The sequence below is a fragment of the Erinaceus europaeus genome, chromosome 9 (assembly GCF_950295315.1).
Source record: "Erinaceus europaeus chromosome 9, mEriEur2.1, whole genome shotgun sequence".
Classification (NCBI taxonomy): Eukaryota; Metazoa; Chordata; class Mammalia; order Eulipotyphla; family Erinaceidae; genus Erinaceus; species Erinaceus europaeus.
This window is the reverse complement of record NC_080170.1, coordinates 80,700,547-80,714,464: the sequence shown is the minus strand read 5'-3', so window position 1 is coordinate 80,714,464 and position 13,918 is coordinate 80,700,547. Positions and strand designations below refer to the sequence as shown.

The 13,918-nt window shown below is 37.8% G+C and overlaps 2 protein-coding genes across 2 annotated transcripts in view; one reads left to right on the top strand and one right to left on the bottom strand.

Moving 5' to 3' along the window:
* Nucleotides 1–13,918, top strand: part of EAF2 (ELL associated factor 2) — a 114,088-nt gene that overhangs the window by 2,167 nt on the left and 98,003 nt on the right. The gene's annotated exons all lie outside the window — the stretch shown is intronic.
* Nucleotides 5,814–13,918, bottom strand: part of IQCB1 (IQ motif containing B1) — a 59,888-nt gene continuing 51,783 nt past the window's right edge. Inside the window, exons 12-14 of the mRNA XM_060198286.1 lie at nt 13,715–13,846; nt 7,304–7,460; nt 5,814–6,384 (exon numbers count right to left, since the gene is read on the bottom strand). Of these exons, the coding sequence (XP_060054269.1) occupies nt 6,155–6,384; nt 7,304–7,460; nt 13,715–13,846 (519 nt within the window). The 3' untranslated portion in view covers nt 5,814–6,154. The remainder of the gene's footprint in view (nt 6,385–7,303; nt 7,461–13,714; nt 13,847–13,918) is intronic.

Sequence of the window (13,918 nt, the reverse complement as noted above, 5' to 3'; positions counted from 1 at the left end):
ACCCAGATCCTTGAGCTTTGCGCTTAACCCACTGCGCTACCAGCAGATTCCCAAACAGTAAAATATTCTTATGGAAAAAGAGATTAGATCATTGTCCTGCACCTAGTGTTTTTTTTTAATTTTTTAAAATTGATTTAATAATAATTGACAAGATCATAACGGGTACAATTCCACACAGTTCCCACCACCAGAGTTCCATATCCCTTCCCCTCCATTGGAAGCTTTTCTATATCTCTCTGGGAGTATGGACCCAGGATCACTATGGGGTGCAGAAGGTGGCAGATCTGGCTTCTGGAATTGCTTTTCCACTGGACATGGGTGTTGACAGGTCTATCCATACTCCCAGCCTGTTTTTATCTTTCCCTAGCAGGGTAGGGCTCTGGTGAGGTGGGATTCCAGGACACATTGGTGAAGTTGTCTGCCCAAGGAAGTCACTTTGGTGTCATGGTAGCATCTGCAAATTGGTGGCTGAAAAGCATTCAGATATAAAGCAGAACAATTTCTTTTTCTTTTTAATTTTTTTTTATTATTTATTTTCCCTTTTGTTGCCCTTGTTGTCTTTTTATTGTTGTTGTAGCTGTTATTGTTGTTGTTACTGATGCCATCGTTATTAGATAGGACAGAGAGAAATGGAGAGAGGAGGGGAAGACTGAGAGAGGGAGAGAAAGACAGACACCTGTAGGCCTGCTTCACTACCTGTAAAGCGACTCTCCTGCAGGTGGGGAGCCAGAGGCTCAAACTGGGATCCTTGTGCTTTGCGCCACGTGTGCTTAACCTGCAGATTAATTTCTTTAATAATCAGGAACTTAAAGGTAAGAATATAGCAGATGCAATTTGGAGTCTTCATTTTGGGAAAGTCTAGGAAGTCTATTTTAGGTATATACCAAGGGGCCCATAACTTTACTAATTTTTGCCTGAGCTTGACAGCTAACATGCAGATGGGCTAAAGGTATTTATTGTCTGTAGTGATGATGTCAGAGTTGGCTGGAAATAGGACTAGAAAGCTGGATCAGGGAATTAGTTGCTCCCAAATACGGGAAGTGTATATGAATACTGTTAACTGTAAACCCCATCAATCTGAGCTGGGGCCCAGGAGCCTGTGTAGCGTCTACATCCCTGTAGGTCTGTGCTTGCATTCCATGCCCATAGCTAAGAACGTTCTAGGCTGCACTCATTTCAGGACCCGTCTTCCTCTAGTGGTAGATTATACTGACCCAGCATCCCTTTGGAGAGTGGGACAGTCCCTGCCATTGTTGTTCCACACTGAGGGCAAGGTCCTGGGGAGGCCCACAAGACTGTCCACTATATTGTTCCTGATGGAGATGACCAGTGACAGTGGAGAAAGGGATCAGTGAGAAGTCTATATGGGAATCATGTCTATATGGGAATCCCAGGATTCCCTGACTAGGGCCCCAGATGATGGAGTGACCAAAAGAGCCATCATTAAAGTATGCCAGTCTCTTGTCCTTATACAGCTTTTGTAGTTTCTACTTTATCTGATAAGATTAGCCTTAGAGTGGCTGAGGGAAGTGAAATAGGAAGTAGGTGAGGAGGCTATCTAGGTCTAAGTAGAAACTATTTGATTAAATATGGTGTCTTTTTACTTGCTGGTGCTCTTATTGAGTCACTGTAGACTACTGTGCACTTTTACTTTAAGGTATATTTTCCCCCATAACTTATGGATACATGTGCCCTAAGCCTTCCATCTTCTGTATCCCATAATGATCCTGGGTCCATACTCCCAGAGGGATAAAGAATAGGAAAGCTTCCAATGGAGGGGATGGGATGCAGAACTCTGGTGGTGGGAACTGTGTGGAATTCTATCCCTCTTATCAAACAGACTTGTCTGAAGCTTCATGAGTGGTGAAGCAGGTCTGCAGGTGTCTCTTTCTTTCTCCCTATCTCCTCCTCCCCTCTCAATTTCTCTATCCTATCAAATAAAATAGGAAGAAGAAGAAGGAGGAGGAGGAGAAGAAGAAGAAAATGCTGACATGAGCAGTGGATTCATAGATTCATAGTGCTGGCACTGAGCCCCAGCAATAAAATAGGTGACAATAATAATCAGTAAAGAAAAGTTGTAGAACATAAAATATTTACACCTCTGGTTTACAATTATATAACTTCCTTTTTTTTTTCCAGTCGTTACTTAATTTCACTACCCTGGGCTAACTTTCACAGACAGAAAGTCAGAGACAGAGAGACAAAGAATGGTAAAAACACCAAAGTACTAAAGATTCCCCCAGTGTGGTAGTCTAGGCTAGAACCTGGGTGACACATGCTATCAAAGCACCCTCCCAGATGAGCTATTCTGCTTGTTCCAAATCCCCTTTTTTCACCTATTTAAATCATTTCCCTAGTCCTCTTATCTTTCTCAGTATCAAATGCAAACTTATCTCAAAACTTTTATAAATCCTTATATTTTTTAAAGACACAATATATAGACTTAGGAATCTGATGTATAAATTTTAAAATGTGTGGAGTAGCAAAACAGCTGTGGGGAGTGTCTGAAGACTACAACAGCTGCAACTGATCTCTGATGATATCCCATGCCAATCTCTCACATAGTTGATTTGTTATATTTAAATACACTTACTAAACAAAATTATTAATCAGCACTCTATTAAAATGAGTATAATCTAAATTATGAGATTAATTTTGTATGAAGTTACCTGTGCATCTTGTCTGCAGAGCAACAATAAATCTGTGTAGGTCATGTCCCCAACATCAGCAAAAATAAAACAAATAAAACACCCAGAAGGACCCGGTCTGTGTATCAAATGCCCCACATTACATATGGAAAGCTTGAAATCTTTGACGCTCATAGACAGTGAGTCATTGTCTCCTCTGGTACTGCAGATACCTATTTATAAATTCATATTTGTTGAATGCTGCTGCAAAAGATGAGAATGGGTAACCCACCTTTGCTGAAGAAAAAGGGACTCTGAAGTTTGAGCTCTGTCCTGGGGTTCCCAGGAGGCCAATACAATGTGGGGGAATTTTTAGATCATTTGTCTTCTTATCAACCAACTCCCAGGAACTGATGCAAAGAATAGTTCTTGACAAGAATCAGGACTTTTGATCTGACTTTTCTCCTGGGAATGTTGGTATTCTTGATCAGGGACTAGATCAATGGAGAGTTAGAACTGACTTCATGAAATCTAGGCCAGATAACTTTTTTTCATCCTCCTTTACTTGTTAAAAGCTTAGAATAAAGTCTGTTTCATATTTAAGTGTTTTATAAAGTTGTAAGATTTCAGGAATATTTTCATATCCAGCCATCACACAGTTCACCAAAGTTCTGTGCACCCCCCCCCACCTAACCACCTTAGTTCTCACAAAGTTGGAGAGTTTGATTGCAAGTTTATTTACTATAGTCATCTATATTCCATATATGAGCAAAACAAGTAGTTTTCCTTCACCTCTTATTTCATTTAGCATAATGACCTCTAGTTCTATCCATTGTATTCTTTTTGATTGTGTAGTGTTCTACTGAATATATATCATACTTAAAAAAAAAGTCTTTATTTACTAGATACAGAGATTGAGAGGAATGGTGAGATACAGAGGGATAGAAACAGAGAGACATCTGTAGCACTGCTTTACCACTCGTGAAGCTTTCGCCCTGCAGGTGAAGACTGGGTGCTTGAACTAGGATCTTTGTGCACTGTAATGTGCACTCAGCCAGATGCGCCACCATCCGGCCCCTCCTACCACTTCTTTATCCAGTCATTTTTCAGTTAGCATTTACGTTGTTTTCATACTTATTATAAACAGTGCAGCTATGAACATAGGAGTGCATATATTCTTTCAAATTAGTGCTTCCATGTTTATTGGATATATGCCCAGGAGAGATATAGCTAGGTCATAAGGTATATTCAAGTTTACTTATTTTCTAAACTGTTTACCATCAGTGTTTCAATCAAAATTCCCCATCAAACCCTTAAGTTTTGGTCTCCACATATCCCTGTATGTAGTCTATCTTTGAGAATGAGACTGACATTTGGGGATTGTCTGTAGAATGGTATGTAGGTTCTTGTTCTAGATAAGCTTTAGGATGGGGTGTGAGGGTGGTAGGCTGGTTCTTAGGAGGGCTGTCTGCAGAATGAAAAGATATGTTGATTTCAGGCAATTTTGAAGCATCAAAGATATCTAAGGGATGCACACGCTTGCCAGTTTCTGCTTCTGACACTGTTGAGAAGGTCTCAGTGCCTGGATTTCAACTCTTGGTATACTCAAGTAGCATCTGTTTGGGCAGCTATAAAGCAGAAACCTTGGTATTTGTGAGAGTAGGAATACCAAATAGGCCAGGTATCCTCACCTGAGGTTACCTATAAGATTATTTTCAGTTAAATCTGGCTGGAAGCTGCTCTTCAGAAAGTGGAAAGGGGAGTCAGGCAGTAGCACAGAGGGTTAAGCACAGTTGGTGCAAAGCGCAAGGACTGGCTCAAGGATCCCACTTCAAGCCCCCCGTTCCCCACCTGCAGGGGAGTCGCTTCACAAGTGGTGAAGCAGGTCTGCAGGTGTCTGTCTTTCTCTCCCGTCTTCCCCTCTTCTCTCCATTTCTCTCTGTCCTATCCAACATCGACGACAATAACAACAATAAAACAAGGGCAACAAAAAGGAATAAATAAATAAATAAAAGGTGTATTTAAAAAAAAAAAAGGGAAGAAACTACTACTAACATTCCCACTGTTTGTCCTAGATGTTAGAGCTGTTTTGTTCAGATGCAAAATAGACCCATTTCCAGAAAGATGATTGAGGTTTTTATTTATTCATATACTCTTTTTTTTTTTTAACGCTACTCAGCTCTGACTTATGGTGCTACTGGGGACTGAACCTGAGACCTCTTTTAAGTCTCCCTGATAGACTTTGCAGTGTCTGGGCACACATAATCTATGCTTAACAAGTGTTTGTTAATGTTAAGTAAGAGCTTTGTGGTTATATTGCATAGAGATTTGCTTCTCTGATAACCTCTGGTTGATAAATCACATTACTCCTCAGATGACATCTATGTTGGAAGTAAGTGTTCAATGATGCTTTTCATACAAATAGAACCTGAACTATTTTGTCATTGATGATATTCCTTTTCACAGTGTAATATGGCTTCCTTCTCTTTAAAGAACTAATCAGAGTCATTCCCAACCCTTTGCTTATTTTGGCATCCTCAATATTCAAGCCTGACTCTGCTTGAATGCCCAGCACCTGGTATAGTCTCTGGGACACGATAGGTATGCCAATAAAATTCAGGAATTATACTGAAATGAAGCAATATTGGAGAGTAGAGAATAGCCTACAATAGTGAAAACAGGATCCATAAAGGAAGAATATAACTTTATCTGGAGAATTTTTCTTGTACTGAATCCTAGGATTAGAAATAATCAGATATTTATCATTACTAAATCAATAATTTAAAAAAAGACTACTAAAGGGGGGATAAGTTCTTATTAAGAAGTGTATTTTGTGGGGGTTGGGCAGTGGCTCAGCTGCTTAAGTGCACACATTACAATGCACAGGGACCCAAGTTCAAGCTCCCCAGCCCCCAAATGAAGGGGGGGGGGTAAGCTTCACAAATGGTGGAGTAGGGCTGCAGGTGTCTCTGTTTCTCTTCCTCTCTGCCTTCCCCTCCGCTCTCAATTCTTTCTGTCTGTATCAAATAAATAAATGTTAAAAAATAACAAGGCAGAAAATGATTTCAACCACTTTAGTAGAAAATAGCAAAATGCATTTCAACTGGACACTTTTCCTCATCTTAATAAAAAGCCCAAGAACATACTTCTTAAATACATGTAAAAAGTTAAAGTAGTCCTGACAAGTTTTTCAAAACAACTCTTGAAAATATTTATTTAGAAAACAATTTTAGTTGGAAACCAGTACAAACAAAAGAAACATCACATTTTATGCAAGCAGTAGAATGTGAGACTGAGATTAACTTCACAAAAGCCACACCAATTTTTGTATGGTGAGGATAAATATATGGAGAAAAGAAAAATGAGAATTAAGGCAGAAGCAGAAGATTACTTACTGCCTGGTAACTTTTATTTGGAGAGGAAACTAAGAAAACTATGAGTCAGGGTAGCTCTAGTCTACTAGCTTGCTAGAGACAGAACCAATGTAATCTGAAACAGTATTTGTGCCAATTCTTAGGGTTAAGTCCCTATGGGGATTTGGTTCCGCCAATGAACAATGTTTCTAACTCTACACTAAGCTCATCCTTTGGGACAGCAATCTCATCTTCTGCTTCTTCCCCTAGTTTTTTCCACCAGGGTGCTTGTATATGCTTCAGGGTGGTGAGATGGGCCTGTTTTGCCTTGGTTGCCACAGGCCTGGATCGGCTAAGGAAGAGCTCAGGTTCTTTCTCATCTGCCTCCTTCAGATTTGGTGCTTCTACAGTAAATAGAAAATAAACAAGTGAGTAGATGAACTCTATACTGAAAAGCAGAAGTATGGAATCTACAGAGATGGAACTCTTCTATCAACAGACAAAAGACAGAGTTCTAATTCTGAATTCATTATTATTAGCTAGATGCCATACAACTATTATAAAACTATAACTATGGTTGGCAATAACTATTCTCCTACATCTATAATAGTGTTTAAAATAATTTTAAAAGTTGCAGGTTTCATTTTATTGCTTTCTAAAAATTTTCTACTGGTGAAATAATAATAGGATAGCTATTGACACATGGGTAAGATTTATCTAAGTACAGATTTTTAAAGATTGGTTTATTTAAAAAACAGAAACTTAAAAAAATAACAGTATAGCCCTGGCCTATATATGACAAGCTCAGTTACAGTCACTGAATCATCAAAAAGTAAAACAATTCACAATTAGTGACACTGAGTAGAGGACCTTGGTCCTTTCTGTTTCAGGGACTGAGTAAAACAATGTGGCTTCATGAACAGAAGGTCCCATGAATGGATTACTGACTATGAAAAGCAATTGAATTAGTTTTTATTAAACCACTTCCTTAAAAGTCACAATATGATAGAATACTGTCATTATTTTAAGAAATAAGATAAAATGCTTTTGAGATTATGTAACAGAATATGGCTAGTAAAGCTCAACATCATTAACACTAATTTTGAGTTGATGCATATGAATGATAACAAATGTAGGAGAAGCAGGGAAGAAGATTATGTAATCCACATGACTTGAAAATAAGTATAGGTATGATCCCAATGTAAAGATTTCTGAGGATGGGCGATCTAAAAGATTATGAAATGGTCTTTCCTTTCTGAAAATTTTAGATGTCAATTTCAGAGGTTGTTCCTTTTAAGAAATAAAAACGCAATGAGCACATACTCATTAGCTGTTCAATGTTGGTGTTGATCTGAGCCATCAGAGCCTCCCTGTGCTGATGGGCTCTTTCTTCTAGGGCCCTGCCCATAAAGTAGTGTTGTAAGCGTTCTTGAGCTTGGGAATGAAGCTCCCTGCTGGTCACATCTGACATTTGAGTGCTCTAGAATCAGAGGATAGGAAAATTACCATAGGAAGGACATATTTGTCAAATATGTTTCACTCAATTACTTAGCAGAGGCTCCAGAAGTCCTTTGTTCTTGACCCTACCTGACAGACTATCTTACTTCTTAACCTACTCCTATACTCAAACTTATCTAAGCAATACTTTTAAAACTACAGGTCTCACAGTACAAATGACTATAACACCTTTGTTAATTAGCTACTACAAAGGGAATTAATAAAGATGCAATCATATTATTTTGAAGCTGATAAAGTTTCTCATACCATAGCTTCCTCAGATATCCCAGTTCTTGGATCTTGGATGCAGCCATATTTGGGCCAACACCTTACTTTCCAGCCACAGAATCTTAAATGACTGCTCTAGGGTATGGTTAAATGTAGTACTTGATTTTTAGAAACTTGATTATGCATTAAATCATACATCTAGTACATTTAAAAAAGAAATCAAAGACTCAAGAGCTAAAACCATATAACTTTTTTAGAATAAAAACATTCCAATGAAGGAATAGTAGAGGCTATAAATATTTAATGCCACTGAACTGTACATTGGAAGATTAAAATGGCGATTTTTATTTTACAATAAAAAATATATGAAATTGCTCCAAATCTACTAAATAAGAATTGCCTGGTGTGTGTGTGTGTGTGTAGCTTTACTATGTTATTTTATTTTATTTTTTATTTATTGGGAATTAATGTTTTACATTCAACAGTAAATACAATAGTTTGTACATGCATAACATTCCCCAGTTTCCCATTTAACAATACAACCCCCACTATGTCATTTATCATCCTTCATGGACCAGTATTCTCCCCACCCACCCACCCCAGAGTCTTTTACTTTGGTGCGATATGCCAAACTATGTTATTTTTTAGGGACATTAAATTCATAACTGAGTAAAATTGCTAAGGCAATATAGCCCTATAAAAAAATTAAGAACTGTGGTCCAGGAGGTGGCATAGTGGATAGGGCATCGGAATCTCAAACATGAGGTCCTGAGTTCAAACCCAGGCGGCACATGTACCAGAGTGATGTCTGGTTCTCTCTCTCCTCCTATCTTTCTCATTAATAAATAAATAAAATCTTAAAAAAAAAAAAGACTTAAAGATTCAAGAAGCCCAGAGGGTCCCAAACAGAATTAACCCAGACCTAAAGACACCAAGACATATCATACTTAGAATGGAAAGGAATAAGGATAAAGAAAGGATCTTGAAGGCTGCAAGAGAAAAACAAAGAGTCAACTACAAAGGAAAACCCATAAGATTAGCAGCAGACTTCTCCATACAAACACTACAGGCCAGAAGAGAATGGCAAGATATCTATCGAGGGCTCAATGAGAAAGGCTTTCAGCCAAGAATACTATATCCTGCTAGACTGTCATTCAGACTAGACGGAGGCATCAAAACCTTCTCAGACAAGCAACAGCTGAAGGAATCAACTATCACCAAGCCTGCCCTGAAAGAAGTTCTGAAAGGTCTCCTATAAACAACCAGGACATATATCAAAACACTCTAAAACTCTACAAGAATGGCGTTAAAATACCTTCAATCTTTGATATCAATAAATGTCAATGGCCTGAATTCACCTATTAAAAGACACAGAGTAGGAAGATGGATCAGAAAATACAACACAACAATATGCTGTCTACAGGAAACCCACCTAACTCAACAAGACAAACACAGACTTAAAGTGAAAGGACAGAAAACTATCATACAAGCCAATGGCCCACAAAAAAGGGCAGGAACAGCTATTCTCATATTTGACATGATAGACTTTAAAATAGATAAGATTAAAAAAGATAGGAATGGACACTACTTAAAGCTCAGAGGATCAGTCAATCAAGAGGACTTAACAATTATTAACATCTATGCACCCAATGAGAATCCATCTAAATACATCAAACTTCTATTGAAAGAGCTACAGCAATATATTAACAGTAACACAATCATGGTAGGGGACTTCAACACCCCACTCTCTCAACTTGACAGATCATACAGGCAGAAAATCAATAAAGACATAAGGGAGCTAAAGGAAGAGATAGATAAACTAGAAATATTGGACATTTTCAGAGTCATTCATCCCAAGAAACTGGAATACACATTTTATTCAAATCCACATGGGTCATCCTCAAGGATAGAGCATATGTTAGGCCGCAAAGACAGCATCAGCAAATTCAAGAGCATTGAAATCATCCCAAGCATCGTCTCAGACCACAGTGGAATTAAACTAACACTTAACAATCAACAAAAGATTAGTAACAGTCCCAAAATGTGGAAGCTGAACAGTACACTTCTTAACAACTTCTGGGTCAAAGACGAAATCAAGGAAGAAATCAAAATGTTTCGATACTTCAATGAAAATGAAGACACAAGCTATCAAAATATTTGGGACACAGCTAAGGCAGTCCTAAAAGGGAAGTTCATTGCTATACAAGCACACATTAGGAAACAAGAAAAAGCACAAATAAACAGCCTGATTGCACATCTTAAAGACCTAGAAGAAGAACAACAAAGGAACCCTAAAGGAACGAGAAGGTCAGAAAACACTAAAGTTAGGGCAGAAATAAATAACATTGAGAATAGGAAAAGCATACAAAAGATCAACGAAAGTAAATGTTGGTTCTTCGAAAGAGTGAACAAAATTGACAAAGCATTAGCCAGACTCACAAAACAAAAAAGGGAGAAGACCCAAATGAATCGGATAGTAAATGAAAGAGGAGATATCACAATAGACACCACAGAAATTCAACATATCATGCAAGGCTTCTATGAACAACTATATGCCACCAAGCTAGAGAACCGGGAAGAAATGGACGATTTCCTAGCTATCTACCAACTTTCAAAACTAAGTAAAGAGGAAGTGGATAATATGAAGAGGCCCATCACAGCTAATGAAATTGAAACAGTCATCAAAAATCTCCCCAAAAATAAAAGTCCTAGACCAGATGGTTTTACGAATGAATTCTACAAAACCTTCAAAGAAGAACTAATACTTCTACTTTTAAAAGTCTTCCAGAAGATTGAAGACACTGGAATACTCCCTGCCAGCTTCTATGAAGCTAACATCACCCTGATACCAAAAGCAGACAGGGACACAACCAATAAAGACAACTACAGACCAATATCTCTGATGAACATAGATGCGAAAATATTGAACAAAATTCTAGCCAACCGGATACAACAGTATATCAAAAAGACTGTTCATCATGACCAAGTGGGGTTTATCCCAGGCATGCAAGGTTGGTTTAATATACGTAAATCAATCAATGTGATCCACCACATCAACAAAAGCAAGACCAAAAACCACATGGTCATATCAATAGATGCAGAAAAAGCCTTTGACAAAATACAACATCCCTTTATGATCAAAACACTACAACAAATGAGAATAGATGGAAAATTCCTGAAGATAGTGGAGTCTATATATAGCAAACCTACAGCCAACATCATACTCAATGGTGAAAAACTGGAAGCATTTCCCCTCAGATCAGGTACTAAACAGGGCTGCCCACTATCACCATTACTATTCATCATAGTGTTGGAAGTTCTTGCCATAGCAATCAGTCAGGAGCAAGGAATTAAAGGGATACAGATTGGAAGAGAAGAAGTCAAACTCTCCCTATTTGCAGATGACATGATAGTACACACAGAAAAACCTAAGGAATCCAGCAAGAAGCTTTTGGAAATCATCAGGCAATACAGTAAGGTGTCAGGCTACAAAATTAACATTCAAAAGTCAGTGGCATTCCTCTATGCAAACACTAAGCTAGAAGAAATTGAAATCCAGAAATCAGTTCCTTTTTCTATAGCAACAAAAACAATAAAATATCTAGGAGTAAACCTAACCAAAGAAGTGAAAGACTTGTATACTGAAAATTATGAGTCACTACTCAAAGAAACTGAAAAAGACACAAAGAAGTGGAAGATTTTCCATGTTCACGGGTTGAAAGAATTAACATCATCAAAATGAATATACTACCCAGAGCCATCTACAAATTTAATGCTATCCCCTTCAAGATCCCAAGCACATTTTTTAGGAGAGTAGAACAAATGCTACAAATGTTCATCTGGAACCAGAAAAGACCTAGAATTGCCAAAACAATCTTGAGAAAAAAGAACAGAACCGGAGGCATCACACTCCCAGATCTCAAACTGTATTATAGGGCCATTGTCATCAAAACTGCTTGGTACTGGAACATGAATAGACACACTGACCAGTGGAATAGAATTGAGAGCCCAGAAATGAGGCCCCACACCTATGGACATCTAATCTTTGACAAAGGGGCCCAGACTATTACATGGGGAAAGCAGAGTCTCTTCAACAAATGGTGCTGGAAACAATGGGTGGAAACATGCAGAAGAATTAAACTGAACCACTGTATTTCACCAAATACAAAAGTAAATTCCAAGTGGATCAAGGAATTGGATGTTAGACCACAAACTATCAGATACTTAGAAGAAAATATTGGCAGAACTCTTTTCCGCATAAATTTTAAAGACATCTTCAATGAAACAAATCCAATTACAAAGAAGACTAAGGCAAGTATAAACCTATGGGACTACATCAAATTAAAAAGCTTCTTCACAGCTAAAGAAACCACTACCCAAACCAAGAGACCCCTCACAGAATGGGAGAAGATCTTTACATGCCATACATCAGATAAGAGTTTAATAACCAGCATATATAAAGAGCTTGCCAAACTCAACAACAAGACAACAAATAACCCCATCCAAAAATGGGGGGAGGACATGGACAGAATAGTCACCACAGAAGAGATCCAAAAGGCCAAGAAACACATGAAAAAATGCTCCAAGTCTCTGATTGTCAGAGAAATGCAAATAAAGACAACAATGAGATATCACTTCACTCCTGTGAGAATGTCATACATCAGAAAAGGTAACAGCAGAAAATGCTGGAGAGGGTGTGGGGTCAATGGCACCCTCCTACACTGCTGGTGGGAATGGAAGTTGGTACAACCTCTGTGGAGAACAGTCTAGAGAACTCTCAGAAGGCTAGAAATGGATCTACCCTATGACCCTGCAATTCCCCTCCTGGGGATATATCCTAAGGAACCCAACACATCCATCCAAAAAGATCTGTGTACACATATGTTCTTGGCAGCACAATTTGTAATAGCCAAAACCTGGAAGCAACCCAGGTGTCCAACAACAGATGAGTGGCTGAGTAAGCTGTGGTATATATACACAATAGAATACTACTCAGCTGTAAAAAATGGTGACTTCACCGTTGTCAGCCGATCTTGGATGGACCTTGAAAATATCATGTTGAGTGAAATAAGTCAGAAACAGAAGGATGAATATGGGATGATCTCACTCTCAGGCAGAAGTTGAAAAACAAGTTCAGAAAAGAAAACACAAGTAGAACCTGTAATGGAATTGGCGTATTGCACCAAAGTAAAAGACTCTGGGGTGGGTGGATGGGGAGAATACAGGTCCATGAAGGATGATAAATGACATAGTGGGGGTTGTATTGTTAAATGGGAAACTGGGGAATGTTATGCATGTACAAACTATTGTATTTACTGTTGAATATAAAACATTAATTCCCCAATAAAGAAATAAATTAAAAAAAAAAGAGAAGGTGATTAACAGAGGTAAAGCTTATTAAAATTAATGACATGGGTAGTGAATCAGTCTAAAAGCAAAAACGAAACTTTTGTTAGAGCATAAAGTCAATAACTAAAAAGGGAAATACATGTAATCTGGAGAAATGTAGTTAAACAATGAAAAATACGGATATTTCTATTAGGAGAAAGATGCTGGCCATACTGCAGTGATGAACCTCTAAAAGTCATATAGTTAAGTGCTTTATATTATTCTTTAGTTTCAACAAAAGTTTAGCAGCAAAAATTTCCCACATGTACGTATTATACATAAGTATATACATGTAAGAATGAATAATTATTGACTAGGCTACATATATTCCTTCTGTAAGCTTCAAAATAGTTTTCATGTATTATTAAAAAAAGTACAAAGACCAAGTCTTGCTGATGCAGTATGGAAAATAACTGATTTGAAGCAAATTCTCCTTCACTATTAACTCTATGGACCATGCGAATGTATAAGGAGACTCCAACATCCATTAACTCTATAAAATCACTGTATAACCTTATACTAACAGCATAAGTACATGTAAATATGAGATATAACTTTATTGGTGAACATCACACAAAGGAATAATGTAACACTGATAACATGGCACAGCAGCCTACATACTGGATGTATTCCGATATAGTCATCCACTTGTTTCTTTAGTTCAATTCTGCGTGCATCTGTGAGTTCTGGGAGTCCTTGCCAAAGAACAAATGTTTTCTTTTTCTTACGGCACTTTTCTAGAAATTTAAGAGTCTAAGAGAGAGAAAAAAAAAAGGTGATTATTCTTTCCTAACAAATAAAACTCTTTTAATAGCACATGGCTGT